General features: G+C 36.8%; 2 protein-coding genes across 13 annotated transcripts in view; both read left to right on the forward strand.

Annotated features, from left to right (window-relative positions):
- mcf2la (mcf.2 cell line derived transforming sequence-like a) overlaps positions 1-7,879 on the forward strand; it is a 65,970-nt gene extending 58,091 nt beyond the window's left edge. For 5 of the 12 annotated variants that reach the window (XM_059554553.1, XM_059554559.1, XM_059554555.1 and 2 more), the window contains exons 22-33: positions 63-284; positions 1,031-1,123; positions 1,250-1,328; positions 2,285-2,467; positions 2,756-2,848; positions 3,058-3,120; positions 3,603-3,680; positions 4,192-4,266; positions 6,090-6,199; positions 6,302-6,414; positions 7,048-7,151; positions 7,237-7,879. In XM_059554553.1, the coding sequence (XP_059410536.1) occupies positions 63-284; positions 1,031-1,123; positions 1,250-1,328; positions 2,285-2,467; positions 2,756-2,848; positions 3,058-3,120; positions 3,603-3,680; positions 4,192-4,266; positions 6,090-6,199; positions 6,302-6,414; positions 7,048-7,151; positions 7,237-7,316 (1,293 nt within the window). In that variant the 3' untranslated portion in view covers positions 7,317-7,879. The remainder of the gene's footprint in view (positions 1-62; positions 285-1,030; positions 1,124-1,249; positions 1,329-2,284; positions 2,468-2,755; positions 2,849-3,057; positions 3,121-3,602; positions 3,681-4,191; positions 4,267-6,089; positions 6,200-6,301; positions 6,415-7,047; positions 7,152-7,236) is intronic. The other 7 variants (XM_059554554.1, XM_059554557.1, XM_059554556.1 and 4 more) reach the window with 7 other exon arrangements.
- Positions 7,880-9,669: 1,790 nt separating this feature from the next.
- Positions 9,670-20,162, forward strand: cab39l (calcium binding protein 39-like). Its single transcript, XM_059554566.1, has 10 exons — positions 9,670-9,753; positions 9,837-10,221; positions 13,546-13,678; positions 15,358-15,522; positions 15,608-15,726; positions 15,949-16,117; positions 16,215-16,274; positions 16,362-16,427; positions 16,508-16,651; positions 18,263-20,162. Exons 3-10 carry the CDS (start codon positions 13,577-13,579, stop codon positions 18,440-18,442), a joined length of 1,005 nt encoding a protein of 334 aa, XP_059410549.1. The 5' UTR covers positions 9,670-9,753; positions 9,837-10,221; positions 13,546-13,576; the 3' UTR covers positions 18,443-20,162.
- Positions 20,163-20,354: the final 192 nt, after the last annotated feature.

The raw sequence follows: 20,354 nt of genomic DNA on the forward strand, positions 1-20,354 counted from the left end.
AAGGTTTCCAATAATGTAAGTAGCGTTTGGAGTAGCTGTTGACCTCTGACCTGTGCTTCCAGGGCAACCTCAGTGATCTGGGGCGTCTGATGATGCAGGGGTCGTTCAGCGTGTGGACGGAGCATAAGAAGGGTCACGCGAAGGTGAAAGACCTGGCTCGCTTCAAGCCCATGCAGAGACACCTGTTCCTGCATGAGAAAGCTCTGCTCTTCTGTAAGAAACGAGAGGAGAACGGAGAGGGTTATGAGAAAGCACCTTCATACAGCTTCAAACACTCGCTCAGTGTAAGCACCAAATATTAAAAGTAGTTCCTTTTCATTTCTTACTTCTCAGACATGGAAATTGCTCCACTTCTTTAAGTCGATGTGGTGGAGTGCTTAAAAATGCAGGCTGGTAACTAAAAATGTAATCCCCCAAATCACTTTGTAATCCTAAATCAGTTTCTTTATCAAAACCGTTCTATTACAAATATTAACAAGGAATAATTGATCATTTTTAGTGTAGTATAACCAAGAAAAATGTAAATGAAATCTGAATGTTTAATTTGTGTTTTCTCTTGAGTAAATTCCATTCCATTCCAGGTAAATACCGTATTTTTCGGACTGTAAGTCGCACCTGAGTATAAGTCGCATCAGTTCAAAAATACGTCATGACGAGGAAAAAACATATACAAGTCGCATTTATTTAGAACCAAGAACCAAGAGAAAACATTACCATCAGTGTACCAACAGCCGCGAGAGGGCGCTCTATGTTTTCAGTGTAGACTACAGGAGCACTGAGCCGTATAGAGCGCCCTCTGGCGGCTGTAGACGGTAATGTTTTCTCTTAGTTCATTTCTCTCGGTTCATGTCAAATTAATTTTGATAAGTCGCACCTGACTAGAAGTCGCAGGACCAGCCAAACTATGAAAAAAAGTGCGACTTATAGTACAGAAAATACAGTAGATATATTTTTGCATGTAAATAAATGACAGGGAATATCAGGTTCCTGTTTGAGTCAGATTATTTTTATTCATATTTTCCTCTGACAGATGACTGCTGTAGGTATTACTGAAAATGCAAAAGGAGACAACAAAAAGTTTGAGGTCTGGTGTAATTCTCGAGAGGAGGTGTTCATTGTACAGGTAAACTTCAAAATTGTGCTTATTAAAAATATCCTATATTTAAATGGCATTGAATGTTCATAACTTAAAGCAACACTCTCTGATCCTGTCACTTACCTTTCTGATCATTTTATTGGTTATCTTCAGGCGCCGACACCAGAGATCAAAACGTCATGGGTGAACGAGATCCGGAAGGTTCTAACGGGGCAGCTTAAGGCCTGCAGAGGTGAAATAAATTGATTTTGTTTCTTTATTGAGTGAAAGTGTTACTCTGATTTAGCAAGGATGCATTAAATTGATCAGTAGTAACAATAAATGCATTTATAATGTTAAAAAAAAAATCTGTTTTTATAAATGCTGTTCTTAATCAAAGAATCCTTTTTGATAGTATCATGGTATACCCCCCCCCCCCCCCCCCCCCCAAATAAAAAGCTTCACAGCTGTTTTCAACATTGATTATAATACAAAATTGTTGTTGAGCAAAAAAAAAAAGAGAGAGAGAAAACGGTATATGTGACACTGGAGCACAAAACCAGTCTTAAGTAGCACGGGTATATTTGTAGCAATATCAAAAAATACATGTATGGGTCAAATTTCTTTTTTTTTTCTTTTATGCCAAAAATCATTAGGATATTAGGTAAAGATCATGTTCCATGAAGATATTTTGTACATTTCCTTCTGTAAATATATTAAAACGTAATTTTTTATTATTAATATGCATTGCTAAGAATTCATTTGGACAACTTTTAGGTTGAGGTGATTTTCTCAATATTTCGATTTTATTGCACCCTCAGATTCCAGATCTTCAAATGGTTGTATCTTGGCCAAATATTGTCGGATCCTAACAAACAAATTTGTTCAGCCTTCAGAAGATGTATAAATCTCAAATTCTTAAAATTGACCCTTATGACTGGTTTTGTGGCCCAGGGTCTCATATTAGAATGACTTATGAAGGATAACTTGACACTGAAAACTGGAGTAATGTTGGTAATTCAGCTTTGCAATACAGTTTTGCCATCTAAGGGAAAAAAATCCAAATATATTAAAAAAAAATAAAACTTGCAGCCTTGCAAGACGCTTTCAAAAACAACAACAACAAAAAAGATCCCTCTCAATCCTTTGAACAGTAGTGCATATAAAAAGACCCCTTCACCTCATCAGTCTTATTGTGTGTTATCTCAGAAGCACGCCAGCAGAAGAGCTCAGATCAGATCTCACAGTTAACTCCCACCAACACCAGCCTAACCCTAAGCCCCTTCAAGACCACCCCAAAGACCCTCAAGAAAGGAGAAGAGAAGAGAACTGAACCCACAGCAGCAGATCCCAGTACAGCCGTCTTACTTAAAAATAATGACAAGGTCAAAGGTCAGTCAGCCCTGCTCAACATACACATATATGGTCTCACTACACACTCGATGGTCAAAACATTTTCGAAAGCCATCTTTCCGATATTACACAGGTAATATAAGACATCAGTCAGTCTAACGTGTCCCACAGTTCAGAATGCTGCGATCTTTCCTCTTGCTGCTTAGACTGTGAATTTCTGTGATGTTCTTTGTAACCCCTGTGTTTCTTTTTCTTGACTAAACCTGTAACGTCCTTCATTATTTCCCCTTCCTCTCTGATCTTTCTCTCTGTCTCTGTGGAGAATAGACGAGACTGTCACCAGTCCCAACACTGAGAGAGCTGCAGTGGCTAAAAAGCGTTTTACACTGCAGGGCTTCAGTAACCTCAAGAGTCAAAAAGGTACAACAGGACTCCCAGCTTTATACAAGAATAATGTGTCATACTTTTAAAACAGTGCATACTGATGAAACACTTCTATAAAAGAAAGCTTAACACAGCTTTAACAGTTGAAATGTTTAGTTAAAAATATTTGGTTAACACAAATTTCAGTGGCATTGGATAAATTGGGAATATTTAATTTGGAATTTTCACTAATATTTGGCTTGCAGAACCGATAGTGCCCTCTGGTGGCAAAAGCCTAACACTACCCATGGTCTCTGTCTGCCCTCCAGGTATACTGTAGTCTCAGAAAACACTAGACAGTCTCTAGTGTAGATCAGAAAATCTAGATTAGCAGCAGTTTAACATCATAGTGTAATCTTGGTAGTATTACAATTTAGATCAATCACCACTTAAGAGCTATTCACTGTGCCTTAACCAGATATGATATAACTTGTTTCCAGAAACAATAATGTGTCGACACCGAAACTGAAAATGCTGGCCATTTATTTACCTACTTGCTTACTCCCATAACCACGCATTTCTTTAATATATGGTTATAAGAGTGGGATTTTGGATCAGGTCAGTTTCTGAAAACTATTACCATGTTTTATGGCATTGCTGGTAGTCAAGGCACAGTGTAACACAGTGACACTTTTTTCTTTCTAATATTTAAGAATCTTTCCTTTAACCCTGTTATAGACTTTCTCTTTCTTCTTTCCTGATTTTTTTGTCCTCTTATCCCTTTCTTTCTCGCTCCTTGCTATGGCTGCAGGATCATCCCCCCCTAGTCCTGACCACAAAACTAAAAGACATGAGATTAAGAGTGATCCTACACCGTTTGGCTTCAGAGGTACACTGTCCCCTGAAAACTCCCTCCGACATCAGCCGTGACCAGTGTTCCGAAATATTCATTTTATCATATTATGTGGTTGCCGAGTTTTATTTCACCTCCATATATTATGTTTCGCCATCTTTCATATATCAGCTTAAAGTAATCAAAACAATATTAGGTGTTAAAGGGTAGTTCACCCAAAAATATGATCATTCTGTAATTGTGTATTCATCTTAGGTTGTCCCAAACCTGAGAGGAGTTTGTTTTTTTCTGCTGAACACAAAAGAAGATATTTGAAGAATGTTGATAATCTCTTTTGTGTTCCACAGAAAAAAAGAAAGTCATACAGGTTTAGCACAACATGAAGGTGAATAAATGATGATATAGAATTTTCATTTTTGGGTGGACTGTCCTTTTAAGCATTTACAATCCGAACAAAATGACTTGTGCTGTACACCCAACCAAAAACTGTAGAGTGGTTGGTAAATCGGTGGAGTCTTTGAAATCTTATCAGCTGCCTCTTCCTTAGACGCAGGTCCGCACATCACTCTTACCCGAGTGAGATGGCTGAGCACTTCTAGTCTGTTGCAGACTAAAAGGAGAGGTAACTAGATGCCTGGTGTGGGAATGAACTTTGTCTTTATTGCTCTCTCACAGAGAACTTCCAAACAGACTGGCAAACACTAACCACAGGGTTTGATATTATTGCACTGTAATTGGTGGTTTGCAGAATAAATCACGGCGCTAAAATGGCATCTCTTTGACAGAAGTGCTCAATAAATAACTGTTGTCGATCTGAAATGCTCTTTACTGTTGGAGAATGTGAAACCAGCCCAGTTCATATCTTATAATTGCTACAGCAGAGAGAATGATCAGATAATCTCTTAAAGGAATAGTTCACAAAACAAAATCAATCATCTTTATTTACTCACACTCGTGTTGTTCCAAACCTGTATGACTTACTTTCTTCTGTGGAACACAAAAGGAGATATTTCCCACAATTTACTGGTTGCTGTTTTCCATGCATTTGCAATAGAATGGAGACTAGAGGATTTTCCTTCAAAAAAGAAGTAAAACACCATAAAGTATCACAGGAGTGTTGTTATTGACTGACTGTTATGAGGTTTTAACTTGAGGATCATTGCAATCAGATCCTGATTCAGTGAAATGAACTTGAGTCATGAATGAATCAGACTGGTTCAGTCGCTTTATTTGAATAGATCCAACTCAAAAGAACGATTAATTTACAAATTGGACTAATAACTGTAATATTTCTCTAAAATTTTCAGTGAATATGAAGTTTCGACCTGTTAACTCATGATAAACTCTTTAAGAGATTTTTGCATTTACGTTATACTTTTTCACCCCTTTTGAAATTTGAAAGCTTTGGTTCCCGTTTGTAGTAACTTCCACAAAACAAAAAGTCATATGGGTTTGGAACAACATGAGGGCGAGTAAATAACGACAGAATTTTCATTTCCTTTAAATACAGTATTTTTACAGTCAATTCATGTTGATACCTTAAATCTGTACATTTACAAATCAAAATCTGTCAAATTGTGCAAGAATTCCTACTTGCACTTCCCTTCGTGTGGAAACACTTGCGTTTAACGCTGCATGAGCGTCTGGTTTGGGTTCCTGTCTGCTGGTTTGCGGTGCTAGTTCTGGATTCACTTTTAAGATTCTGAAACCACAGATCCCTTTCTACCAAACACTCTTCCAGGCTCCATAATTATCCACTGATTCAGACCTAAAAAGGTTTATGGATCTCTCCGTAAACATGTTTTGTATGATTTGAGAATGTGTCATATTCACAAAGTGTCATCAAAATCATGGCTGTCTGAACATAAAACACAAACAGCTCATCCTGTTATATCAGTGCCTGGAGCAGTTCCTCTTTTCAAATAGATATGAGAGAAAGAGACACTGGATTTGGTTCAAAACTTAGTGTGTTGCCTACATAGGCATCATGTGCACACTCCCAATGCAAAGTCTCAATAAAAAAATCTTAGATGGTGATTTGGGTAGAAAGTAAGGTTGTCTAAACTGTAAAAAATACTATTTCACTCTTTCTGCTACAAAGTTTTACATTTATTTCAGTGTTACTTCCTATTTCTTTCCATTTAATTTCAAAATCTACTAGCAATTTCTGAGCGAAAATTGTAGTGTTAGCTTAGCAACATGTTAACGCCAGACTCTTTTGAAATCCAAGAATTTTCCTTCAGAAACTTAATATTGAGCATGCTGCCTTAGAAGATAGATGACTTTGTAGGCTGTAGACAGCAAAATAGCTCACTAAGTTTTGAAACGGAGCCGGTCTCTTCTTCACCTTTCCATCTTTGTGGAGCACCACTTCTTTCTCTCTTTCATTGTCACTCCATGAGCCAAATGTCACAATTGTGTTTCACTCATCCTCTCTTCCACAAGGCTTCTCCAAGGCATCGCTGTCTGTGGATGCATCTGAGGAGAACGATGGTTACTCGAGTGCCGAGGATCCCATGAACTCTGATCCTGAGGATGAGGGAGGGAAAAAGCTGGTGAGTCATTGTGACTCAGCGACACGTTTTCGTGAGTCTCATCCATGTTTGTTTGCAGATATCTTTAGTTTGGCCGCTGATGATGTTTGTGTGTGCACGCAGTCTCCAGGCAGGTACGTGGTAGTTGCTGACCATGACAAAAATGGACCACAGGAGCTGACGGTCAAGAGCGGAGACTCAGTTCAGCTGGTGAGAGAGGGAGACGATGGACGCTGGTAAGATTCACACATTCAGGTGTATGGAAATACTATGACAATTCTGTCATTGTTTACTCATCCTGATGTTACACATTGCAAACCACTATGACTCACAAGCTGATCATTCTTTTGTGCTTTTCAATGAATCAACAATTATCTAAATCTAAACATTATGACTGTCCTGAATCAGTGTTTTGGTGTTATTTATATACTATAGATTTAATTATTATTTTGAATTTGATTTATTTCTATATTTTTTCCTTTTTTTTCTTTCTTTTTTATATTACTATAACTAAACTTCAGTTTTTCTGTAACATCATTAGTTATTGAAGGCAAATAAAAATCTTGATTCATGGTTTTTTTTAGCATTTAGCTTATATTGGTAGATTATTTTATTATATTAATTTGAAGTCATCTTGTGGCCCCCTTAAACTTTTTTTTTTGTTGGTGGTGTTGTTTTTTTGCCCACAGTTATTTTGATATATAGATCCAATTTGGCATTTTGAGTGTTTTATCCTTTTGTGAATGACGAGTAAATTTCACTCGTACATTATTGTCTGGGCTTATTTTTTTGTTTGTCTTCATAAGAATCACATAATGTTTTCTGTAAGCAGAGGCTGGTGTGACATCAATGTGTTTGTGCTGATTCAGGTTTGTACGTAATCTGCGTTCCAATAAAGAGGGCTGGGTTCCTGCTGCAAACCTGCTGACTCTCATCGGAGAATCCAAATCTTCTCAATCCCTCTCCAGCTCAGGTAACACTACTTCCCGCTTTTCTTTCACCACACTACAAATCCCTATCATGAAATCTTCATTTTACGAATGAGTGTTTTCCCACAGAAGGCAGTGGGTCTGGAAACCTCAGCACATCCTCCAGCTGCAGCGAAACCTACACAAGCTTCTCAGACATCAAACCCTGAAGCTGCTGCTCCACCGCCTTGTGGCAGCTCAGACACAGTGCACTTTCTACTGAAGCTCCTCGAGTCTCTGTACTGTATTTAACCTCGTCACCCGAGAAAGGAATTGACCTCTGCGGTCCATATACGCTATTCAAGATATTTTATATTGAGTGTCACACTTTCTCAACCTTCTCTCCTTCATAAGAGAGAGAAAAAAGATCATTCAGTGTCTGCTGTTCCCCCGTGGAAATTCTTCGTCACTTTGAAAGTATCAGCGTGATGCTGTTTGTTTCACGTCTGCATGCGTTTCCTCAAAGATTAAAAAAGAAAAGGGCTCTTGGTCGAGTCTGCATTAACATCAGAGCAGCCTGCGGTTTTAAAAGTCTTTAAATATACATAACAAGGACTCTCATTGGATTTTAATGTATGACCACATGAGCTTCCACTGGTTTTATTGATCTTGCGTTGAGAATATCAGTGTCTTTTTGAAATGTCTGACTTTGTTGGCGTCTAAAGCTCCTGTCTGATTTGCTGTAGCAGCAAGACAATGAAATTGTTTTATATGATAAAGATTCTTGAGGTTATGCCTGCTGAAAAGTCCTGTTATTCACTGTATGTATTAATCTTAAACAGCTGTATTTAAATTATTTCCTGTAAAAGATTTGTACAGATATTAACTTTTATCTCATGTTTTCCATTTAAACAGTGTGTATATATATATGTAAATATACGCACACACACACACACACACACACATTGTATATTATGACCACTATTGTTGTGTGTCAATGAAATGTATGTCATTGTATTTTGTTGTATGTGTCCCTTTACTGTTCTGCACCATTCATGTACAATTATTGCAATTTTTCAAATGTACCAATTGTGTTCACATTTCATGTCATTTATTTTGTCACCACAGATTGATTTGGTTTCTTTCAAAATATCATGTCTGGAAAGTGATAATTGGCATGTTGTAACTATCATTCAGCTTTTGTAAGACTCATTTTAATGCTGAACAAGTATTTCTCACAGCTTAAAGTTCATGAATATCTGTATTCTTCAAATCAGCTGATTCAATCAAGCCATAATGACGACCGCAGCCTTACTGTGCTTAAATGTTCATGTTCCCATGTTGTCTTTTTAACATGTTCAGTGATACAAAAATCATTGTTCATTTCTATTTAAATTTTATGTGGCACATTGCTGCATGTTAGTTTTGCCTCTCAATCTTTTCATGTATCAGACGCGTATCTGTGTACATGTGTAAATATGTATCTAAGAGGATGTATGAGATGAATGAATTTAAAGTGCTTAGGCTTAAATAAACTTCACTGAAACATTCTGTCCTCTTTTGTCTGCTCAGGGAATGTCTACTTTTTTTTCATTTCTGCTTTAAAGATGACCTTTGAATTAAATGTGGTAAATTTGATCTTGCATGCATCAGCCCTTTTCATTGTGCACCACAAAAAAACCTTAATAGTTTAATCATTTTTCTGGTTTATACATTTTTCATTACATGTGTTGATGATAAAGACAATTAGGGAAACTTTTGTGTTAAAATTTCATTTTGATTATATATAGAGAGGGAGAGAGAAAAAAATTATGGGATGATATTAAAACTATACAAGAAACAAAACCATAGTGCTGTCAAATGATTAATCGTGATTAATCGCATCCAAAATAAGTATTTGTTTACATAATGTGTGTGCGGTTTGTTTTTATGTATATATAAATACACACACGCGCATGCTTATATATTTATATATATATATATATAGCTTATTGGAAAAATGTATGTTCATATATATATATATATACATGGAAATATTTTCAAAATATATACTGTATATGTGTGTATATGCATAATAAATGTACACAGCACACACATATATTATGTAAACAAAAACTACTATTTTGGGTGCAATTATTCACAATAATTTTTTTGACAGTACTACAAAACTATTTTCCTTAATTTACTATTTTATCACATTTTTATTAACTATGTTAATGAAAGATAAATGGGGAAACTTTTATGGCAGAATTTAATTCAAACTTGATTTATAAATATTATAAAAAATAGATCCTAATGGTAGTGGTGACACAACAGAGATAGACTACAGTACAACAACCTTATAGCTAAATTTAGTAAAACAATCCAAAAAAAAGTAATATCAACCACTGTTTTGCCAACAAACACTGCAATAAGGAAACATTTCTTTTTTAAATGACAAAAAATTATACAAGACGAACTGAAAATTTGAGCATAGGCTATATTTATACTGTACTCCAAGAAATATATACTGTGTATTTTAAAAAACAAAGCAGTAGGCTATATATTTTCGCCAGTTTAAGCAGATGTCGTGCAACAGAACATCCACTGATCGGTGACTCAGTCTCAGCGCCTCCGCGACACACTGCGCACTTCGGCTCTGACAGCGGCGCTCAGTCGTTCAGGCAGGTATGTGACGCGACACTTTAAACGTCGTGATTCAAAATCATGAGTCATGCACTTATTTTAGCCTGCATCTCTTCATAATACAGTCTGAACACAACCACATCCGGGTAACACGACGCCCCTCCGCCTCGCTTCAGTGAGGGAGGAAGCGCCAGTCTGCATCTGACCTGAGATCAGCTCGCGCAGCACAGACCGACCCGCCACCGACGGACACGGGACCGATCCCAGATCATCAACCTTCAACCGCGGAGAGACACCCGACAGCGAGTTTGTGCTACAAGTCCATCATGTCTCTTTCAGATATACGCGTTTGAGTCAGTCAGTGTTTAATTCGCTTATGTACACATTCCGCTGACGTTCAGCCCAGCGCGCGAGCCCACACACACACACACACACACACACAAAGAGTCCGCTGCTCGCTAACACACACAGAGCCACAGCAGCCGCGGAAGACAATTACATCGCAGCACTGTAAGTATTCAGCATTTCACACTTTACTGAAACGTTTGGTGGATTTCAAAGCTCAGATTTCTCAACATTGAGCTGCGTGTCTTTTATTTTGGTGTCGCACGCCACGAGAATAAGCTAAACGTACGCCCAGTTTTCCGCATGTCGGGCTTGTGTTTGGTAATTGGGCGGATAGGCTGAGTGTTTGAGTCGCAAGCGTCTGAACTGTTTCATTGTTCCGTTCTGCGTCGTTCTGTTCGCGTGCTACATTGAGAGCGGCTCGCGCGCTGTCACGCTGTAATTCTGCAGTTCTGCTGCTGCTGCTGTTTTGTGTTGAATTAAGTGAACAGGCCTGAAACAGATCACACCACAGATCACACCACTGCAAGGCCCCTTCTCTCAGTTCAACACAAACAGACGACATGCGGATCATGCACCGGAGGGCCTGTTCACTCTATTCAACATGCATTTCAGCACGATTCTACACAACACCAACTCTGTTAGATGGTTCCCTATAGGCCTGATAGAACCTCTGTCACACAAATCTGACGTTATAATGTATTACATAATTTACTGATTACATGTTTATTAAGAAATATGAAATTAATTGTAATTGGTAGAGCATTGCGCTATTAAGCGCAAGGTTGGGGGTTCGATTCCCGGGAACCCATGATAGGTGAAAATTGATAGCCTGAATGCACTGTAAGTTGCTTTGGATAAAAGCATCTGCTAAATCCATACATTTAATTTTAATTTTAAGTAGCATGGGTATATTTGTAGCAATAGTCAAAAATACAATGCATGGGTCAAAATTGTAAAAAAAATATGATGCCAAAAATCATCCAGATATTAAGTAAAGGTCATGTTCCATGGAGATATTCTGTACATTTACTACCATAAATGTCAAAACATATTTTTTAATTTGTAGTATGCATTGATATAGACTTAATTTAGACCAATTTAAAGGCGATTTTCCTCAATATTATTATTTTTTATTTTTTTTGCAATAGTTCAAGATTGCAATATTTTCAAATAGTTGCAATATTCTCACCCAAATATCGCCCTCCCCTAACATACCATACATCAATGGAAAGCTTATTTATTTTTTAGAAATTGACCCTTATGACTTTGTGGTTTTGTGGTCCAGGTTCACACACACACACATATATATATATATATATATATATACATTTATATATATATATATATATATATATATATATATATATATATATATCCATGAAGGGACGCACAGATCTCTGCAGACTAGACAATGGCATGCTGAATGCCATTTAGGTATCGGGATGAAATCCTTGGACCCATTGTCAGACCCTACACTGGGTCTTGGGTTCCTCCTTGGGCACAACAGTCCCCAGCCTCATGTGGCGAGAGCATGCAGTCAGTTCCTGGAGGATGAAGTAATTGATAGCACTGAATGGCCCCCACGCTCGCCTGACCTAAATCCAATAGAACACCTCTTGGACATTGTTTCGGTCCATCCGATGCCGCCAGGTTGCACCTCTGACTGTCCAGGAGCTCAGTGATGCCCTGGTCCAGATCTGGGAAGAAATACCCCAGGACATATATAATATTAGTACGGTAGTAGTGTATATTAAGCATTGACCTTAGAATTAGTTTTCAATCATTCAACTGTCAACAAATATTTTTATTAAAAAGCACAACCCTATTTTCGTCAATCAAATTCTAATCGTCTGACAGCTTAATTTTGACTAAATTTGCATCCCTGTTGTTAGTCCTTCTGCCACATTTGTTATACTCTACATTATTATACATGGCTGTTTTCTGTGTACTGTTTTAATTACCAGTAATATCACTGCCTTTGTGTTGTATAGTAATTGTCTTGACAAATAGATAAATGATTGGGTATTGTTTGGAGTAATTCTCACTGGTTTCTTACAGTTGTCTCTCTGTTGAATGAATTATGTGGTCTACGTGCTACAAAGGGAATTCTTCCATGTTGAAGGTGATATTTACAGATAGTAAACACAGGTGGAGCTTCTTTTTTTCTTTGTCTCGAGAACTATTTGAAATTCCTAACAATGTCACACAGCAAATAGAAGACCTGTTCACTCACTGCTAAATAAATGTGGTCATGTGACATTCCTCAGAAGCGGGCCTTTTGATGGTTAAGATGATATTGTGATAGTAAGCGGGTGAGGTGAGGGTGGCATTTGATGCAGTTATGACTTATGACTTTGCCATGACTGAGGGGGGGTCAGGTCTTGATTTTATTGCTGGCAGTGTTTGCATAGTGAATTAAAACACATCTAGATTGCAGAGTGGACCAAGTCTAGTATGATCAGTCAATTCAAAACGTTTTAGAATAGTTTCTCAAAAGCACTCTTTATCAAACTAGATAGGCTATGCTTTATGTAGTCATTAATTATTTGTAAGGTGGTTATATTGTTAAATATGTCAGACACAGCACCACACACACACACACACAAAAGGCTGGAACAAATGAATGAGTTGTTTCAAGTGGAAGTAAAAACTAAAAATCTTGAAATTGCATAATTTAAGCCACTTGCAGCCTGTGGTGAAATTTAAGATCATTACTGTCCTTAATTATTATTGATGATATGTAATTAGTTTTAATCAGTGTTGTTATTAAGTAAACTTCAAACTATTACACATTGTTTTCATTATTTGAAATAAAGCGTGAAATAAAATATAAATATAAATGATGACAAATGATGACTTGACAGTTAACGGAAGTAAAAACATTTTAAGTTAAATTTCTGTAATTACTACAACTAAAACTGAAATAAAGCTATAAAATGGAACAGAATAGAATATAAATATTTAGAGAAAAAAGAACTGAATAAAATAAAGGTACAATAAAATTACTAAAACTTCAAAATTTAAAATGAAAGCTGAAAAATAAGTTCAATATATTATTATAATAATAGGCCAATATAAGTAATACTAAAATAACAACCAGTTTTAATGGTACATTTCTGCTATTGCTTAGGACAAAATTACTTGTTCTTTGTGACTAGAACACATTTTTAGAAAGATATTCAGTTAATAAAATAAATTCATAAGTAGGCAGTAGGCATTTATTTGTCTAATTTCAAGTATTTAAACACTTTATTTTAAAAGGTTTTTAAGATTACTAGAAACTTATATTAAGTCACTTGTGTATTTGTGCTGTGTTTGATTCAATTAATATTTCCCAGTAAAATATTTCAAACAATTGCCTACTTTAAACTGTAGAAGATTTTGTCTTTTGTTTAAAACTTTGCTGTCAGAATTGAAGAGGGCAGTCAGAACCAGAGACCTGTGTCCTTCTCTTTTCTTGTTTCATTTTCATTTTATTTACTCCAGGTTCTAAAGCAAGAAGTCTACAGCTGCAACCATGCCACTGTTTGGTAAATCTCACAAGAACCCCACAGAAATTGTGAAGACCCTGAAGGACAACCTCTCAATCCTGGTCAAGCAGGACAAGAAGACAGAGAAGGTACGAGTTTGAGAGCAGTCCCTGTGGGTTTTATGATTGAATTAAACCTCAAGATAATTATTTTAGGTAACAGTGCAAACTCAGCAGAAAAAAAAGTGTGCTGAGCACTATTGGTGAGGAGTTATGCCCATCTTGCAGGCAGGTTCAGATATAGCTTTTTAAAGGATGCAGCAGATTGCTGCAATCTGGCATACTTTAGAGGACTGTACAGCATCACTCTTACGTTAATAAGCTTAATTTGCCACTAATGAGGCGTGTTTACACAGAAAAAATTAACAAGAGTTTAGCTCAGGGCCGTTCCAGTGCATTTAGCGCTTGCTTAAGATGGATTACAGGTGTTTTTACACTGAAATACATTGTGCAAATGTTGCACAAAAGTTTAATGAAATTGTCCCTCTGTTTAACTTGGTCCGCCGGTCAGATTTTTTCTCCCTTATTTTTCCACTCTCATCCCAGGATTTTATTCCATTTCATTCTGATCCCAGTCTTAATCCCAGTTGTTACAAAAAACCCTGAGATGATTGCACAATGAATTCGACTATTGAGTGATGATGCTCAAGTTTCCTAAGTCTCTCTACAGCTTTACCCTAAGACACGTTATAGCTCTTTTTTACAACAACAACGGCATTGTCCTCTGAATCTGCCTTCTTTCCACTGCTGATATTTCCAGTGTTTTTGCATTTTTCATTTGCTTTTTCAGAGACGTAGGCCAGGCAAAAGGCAAATAAGTGTTTTAAACCAGTGCAGCAGATCAGATGATTGACATGATTCAACTTATCCTACAATAAACTGTGCTTAATGTAGATATGCATTTTAAAATAAGTAAGATGGTAATTGCGCTTCACCACAATTTTTGAGTGTTATCTTAAATCCAGTCAACTTTTTATATATATATATATATATATATATATATATATAATCTGCTGTTAAGGGTAGAGATATGTCTGAGAGTGACCTTGGGCAGTTCTATGAACAGTGCACACCAGACTAACGGAGACATGCAGTCTGAAATTGATCTATTGATATATTTATAGTTATTTATTTATTTTTCAGTTTTGTATTTTATATTTAGTTAATGTTTGTTTTATTTCAAGTAAATAATTTGTAATGCTTTGAGTTAACTATAACCCTGGTGGAAGAAAGGGTAGTTAAAGTAACTTTTTTTAGTTTTAGCTCACTTTAAATCTCATTGTCAATAAGTGGCTCAATTTACTGAATAGGAACCCCATTTTCAGCACATCCTTACTAGACCCAAGTGAGCAAGACTTGGGGTTTCTGGAAGTGCTCATGTCTGTGCTGAGAGTACAAAGATGTCGGAGAGGTGGGAATATCACTTCACCGCCCTACCTCATGCTCATTTTCATCTGCCCGCTAAGGCTCTTTTCAGCAGCCCAGTGTTAAAGTCAAGCATTAGAAGTGCCTGGGACTCTTCCAGCTTGAGGGAAATCCATATGCTTCACGATACTGTCACACTGTCAAACCGAGCTGCTTCAGCAGCTGATAAATAGCTAATCATGTTATTTGTATAATGAGCTTACTTGTGAAATTACCCAAAATCCTTTTAGCTGTTCAGAGCAATATGCAGCATTGATGCCATATGCTCTAAACACACCTGTGAAAATGTATCGGGTTATCACCATGTTTTAAAGCGATTAAAGTGATTTCTGTGTGTTTGTCAGGCTTCAGAGGAGGTGTCGAAATGTTTAGTGGCGATGAAGGAGATCCTGTACGGCACTAATGACAAGGAGCCACACACAGAAACGGTGGCCCAACTGGCCCAAGAGCTCTACAACAGCGGCCTGCTCATCTCACTGGTGGAAAACCTGCAGGTCATCGATTTTGAGGTGAGGATACTGCTAGTTCTCTTTTATCTTTTTTTTAATAATTGTAATAATTAGTATAATTGAATTGTCTATGGTGTGTTCACAGGGTAAAAAGGACGTTTGTCAGATCTTCAACAACATCCTGCGCAGGCAGATCGGGACCCGCAGCCCAACGGTGGAATATTTCTGCTCTCATCAGGAAGTTCTTTTCATCTTACTCAAAGGGTGAGAGATGATAGGTATTTCTGAAATGCAGCACGCAAGCATGTTACTTTGAAAAGCTTTGAAATGTCTACGGCAATGTTTCCATTCCATCAGTAAGCATCTGTTCATTTTAGCAAGTTTAGATCTAAAATCAAGATCAGAAGGCCAAACGTAGAATAGGTCTGTTAAGTTTCTGTTAAGCAATAATGTGAACTTGACATTTCTGTTTTGGTGCTGTGGCAGGTATGAGACTCCTCAGGTGGCATTGAATTGTGGGATTATGCTGCGTGAGTGCATCCGGCATGAACCTCTCGCCAAAATCGTCCTCCACTCTGAACACTTTAAAGATTTTTTCAGCTATGTGGAGATGTCCACGTTTGACATTGCCTCTGACGCGTTTGCCACCTTCAAGGCAAGTGCTATATATATTTTTTTTTACATTAAAACGTTAATTGTTACATAAATGATTTGTTAAATGTTACTCATTGAACTTTTTTTTTTTTTTACAGGACCTGCTCACAAGACACAAGGTTCTGGTGGCGGAATTTTTAGAACAGAACTATGACGCGGTAATATATCAGTTTTTTGGGTTGTTAATTTTGATCATAGAATATAGGAAAACTAATGTTTTTAAATTGCTGTCCTTGATCTTCCAGGTTTTTGATAACTATGAGAAACTGCTTCACTCTGAGAACTACGTGACCAAGAGACAGTCGTTGAAGGTGTGTGTTGTGACATTGATTTTTGTCTTCTCTAGCCTGTCTTGTCATTTATCATCACGTGTTTGTGTGTTATGTGACAGCTGCTGGGTGAACTGCTCCTGGACAGACACAACTTCACAGTCATGACTCGGTACATCAGTAAACCAGAGAACCTGAAGCTCATGATGAACCTCCTGAGAGACAAGAGCCCCAACATTCAGTTTGAGGCTTTCCATGTCTTCAAGGTGCACAAACATGCTGGCTTTTTTTCTACAATGTCGGTTGCACCACGCTCTTCCATCACTTAATCTTTTTATGTTTGTGCGTCAATCTGTTAAATTACTTAGTATAGGAGATCAAGATCCGCACTTACCAAACACAACAGAGCTGAAAAGTGTTTTTCCCATCAATGATGAATGTAAAACAAAATTAAAAAATATTTTTTTTTTTCACTTGCGTGACAAATGTCTCACTGTCAACTCCAAAATGAGGGGAAAACACCATAAAATGATCAAAATTATGGTTTATATGAGACATGCATTATGTCCAAAACTTCTAAAGGTCATGGTAGTTCGGTGTGAGGAACAAATTGAATATAAGAGAAGAATCTACAGGTGCGGGTCATATAATTAGAATATCATCAAAAGTTGATTTATTTCACTAATTCCATTCAAATAGTGTAACTTGTATATTATATTTATTCATTACAAACAGACTGATATATTTCAAATGTTTATTTCTTTTAATGTTGATGATTATAACTGACAACTAAGGAAAATCCCAAGTTCAGTATCTCAGAAAATTAGAATATTGTGAAAAGGTTCAATATTGAAGACACCTGGTGCCACAGTCTAATCAGCTAATTAACTTAAAACATCTGCAAAGGCCTTTAAATGGTCTCAGTCTAGTTCAGTAGGCTACACAATCATGGCGAAGACTGCTGACTTGACAGTTGTCCAAAAGACGACCATGGACACCTTGCACAAGGATGGCAAGACACAAAAGGTCATTGCAAAAGAGGCTGGCTGTTCACAGAGCTCTGTGTCCAAGCACATTAATAGAGAGGCGAAGGAAAGGAAAAGATGTGGTAGAAAAAAAGTGTACAAGCGATAGGGATAACCGCACCCTGGAGAGGATTGTGAAACAAAACCCATTCAAAAATGTGGGGGAGATTCACAAAGAGTGGACTGCAGCTGGAGTTAGTGCTTCAAGAACCACTACACACAGACGTATGCAAGACATGGGTTTCAGCTGTCGCATTCCAAACTCGCCAGACCTTAACCCCATAGAAAATCTATGGGGTATTGGGAAAAGGAAGATGCGATATGCCAAACCCAAGAATGCAGAAGAGCTGAAGGCCACTATCAGAGCAACCTGGGCTCTCATAACACCTGAGCAATGTCACAGACTGATCGACTCCATGCCACGCCGCACTGCTGCAGTAATTCAGGCAAAAGGAGCCCCAACTAAGTATTGAGTGCTGTACATGCTCATACTTTTCATGTTCATACTTTTCAGTTGGCCAAAATTTCTAAAAATCCTTTCTTTGTATTGGTCTTCAGTAATATTCAAATTTTCTGAGATACTGAATTTGGGATTTTCCTTAGTTGTCAGTTATAATCATCAAAATTAAAAGAAATAAACATTTGAAATAATATATCAGTCTGTGTGTAATGAATGAATGTAATATACAAGTTTCACGTTTTGAATGGAGATGACTATATTTTGATGTTATTCTAATTATATGACCAGCACCTGTACATTTTTATGAGTTTAACTTTATTGAAACTTATTTTGAACTTTAATCTTTTTTTTCTTAATCATAATTTGTTTTTTGTTTCTGTGCATTTCTTCAGGTGTTTGTGGCCAATCCAAATAAAACGCAGCCCATCGTAGACATTCTATTGAAGAACCAAACGAAACTCATCGACTTCCTTAGCAACTTTCAGAAGGACCGCACCGACGACGAGCAGTTTAACGACGAAAAGACGTACCTCGTCAAACAAATACGAGACCTAAAGAAGCCAGCCTCCTAAATTCTAGCTGTTACAGTATTAGAAAAAAAGAGAAAAAACACAAAAAATATATTAACAATAATAATTATATTTAAAATCTTGAACAACTTGTGTTTTCTTAGTTCTGAGGCTTACAAAAGCAGGTTCCTGATCGTTGATGTTCTCTGTTCTTATTTGCTTTTCTTTTTCCTTCTTTCATGTTTTATTGCAATCTCTTGTGCCATGATAGGATGTTTTAAAAGTAGGAATCAGCCAGTTTGAGCTATGGGAAGAACCGTCTAAGAACATCAAGACACCGTGCAGATGAGGAAGCACAGGTAAACTTTCATTTTCCATTTCCGGATGTTTTTCACGAGTCTGGACACTACGTTCTCCATGACACCAACAGCACCACAACACGGCAGTTTCGCTATGCTAGAAGAGATTGTGTTATTTGGATATTGCTGGAAAAGAGGGGAAATCCCCAAAAGATTAATTATGAGCTGTTGATTTTCTCTTGATGACTTGTAACTGCACTAATCTTCGTTCTTGCATTCTTCCTTTGTTAACTTTTCATGGCTTTTCTCTGGCATCAGCATCCGCTTTTATTTCATTCGCCCCGAACACTACAAACCTGATGATTTCCTCCCTGTCCTCTTTATTCTGTTTGTGTTTTATAAGAAATATGTCGAAGGATGAATTCATTTATCAGTATTTTAATTATTGTTTATCTGAGCTGAACCAGAAACAGCATCTGTGGGTCTTCTTTATGTACATTTTGAGTTGCTGCCAGGCCGTTTCTCTGATCAGAAAGCATTGCTTTTTTTGTTCTATATTTTTTTATTTGATGTTTACCTATGTTTAAAAGACAAACGCTGATTTTACTATTAAGGTGGTTGCCGTTTTAGAAGAATCTTGAAAAAATCAACTTTGGCACTAAGTGAACCGGTGTATATTCCAACTCGTAGATTTCCTGTAGCTCAGTAAGGTATAGCTATAGTGCTGTGGTATTACTATTGTATGCTCTATATTATAGTAACCCTAGTGCTATAGTATTTCTTAACTTTAGTACATCATACTAAAGTACTTCTTATACTGTATTGCAGCTGTAGTATAATATTCATTTCTATACTATAGTATACCTTACTTACTGTAGTGTGTATTTCGTGCTATAACCCATGATTCATCTGTCTTTGATTTTGACAGAAGTAGATTGTTGCATAGCTGAAAAACAAGCTGAATTGAGGACACAAACAGGTGCCTTTTGTTCTTGAGTTGTTAATTTACCATTTTGCTCTTTTTTTTTTTTTTTGAGAAAAATGTTTGGAAGGGGGAGCTTAATTTCTTTTTATTATTTTTAATATGTTCTCATTGAGCATATTTAGCTTGATTAAGCAATGAACCTCTTTAACTCACTATATTTGAGTTATGCTGTTGAAGAACATTCATTAAATTTCATTCTTTTTTCCTCTGCAGTTGAGTGATTGTTTTATTACGATCGCCTTTAGGTTTACGGGATGAAATATGCTTTGGTGGTTAAGACCCATCACTCAGTGTGAAACAAATTAATTTGTACTCTAAAGCAACTATTTTCAAATTATTTGCATGAAGCCAAATTTATTAAATATATTTGTCAGCAGTTACATTGAAGATGCCAAAATATGTTCAAAAATTGAATTCTTCCTTCTACACATACAGGTTCAGTTTCCATCTGAAATGCTAACAGCACCGTTTCAATAAAGACCAACTGAAGCATTAGCAACATTGACTCCTTTTTTTGTTTTGTTTTAAAGGAAAAAGGACATCGGGTACTGTATATATATATTGCACTGTAAATGTCACTGTAAGAACATAGTAATATATTGTGTGAACACATGATGGACAGTTCTGCTATATTCCATCTAATTATTCATGCAGCTTTTAAGAAAGTCAGACTCAATGTTTGAATGTTTAG

Source organism: Carassius carassius, chromosome 7 (assembly GCF_963082965.1).
Source record: "Carassius carassius chromosome 7, fCarCar2.1, whole genome shotgun sequence".
NCBI lineage: Eukaryota > Metazoa > Chordata > Actinopteri > Cypriniformes > Cyprinidae > Carassius > Carassius carassius.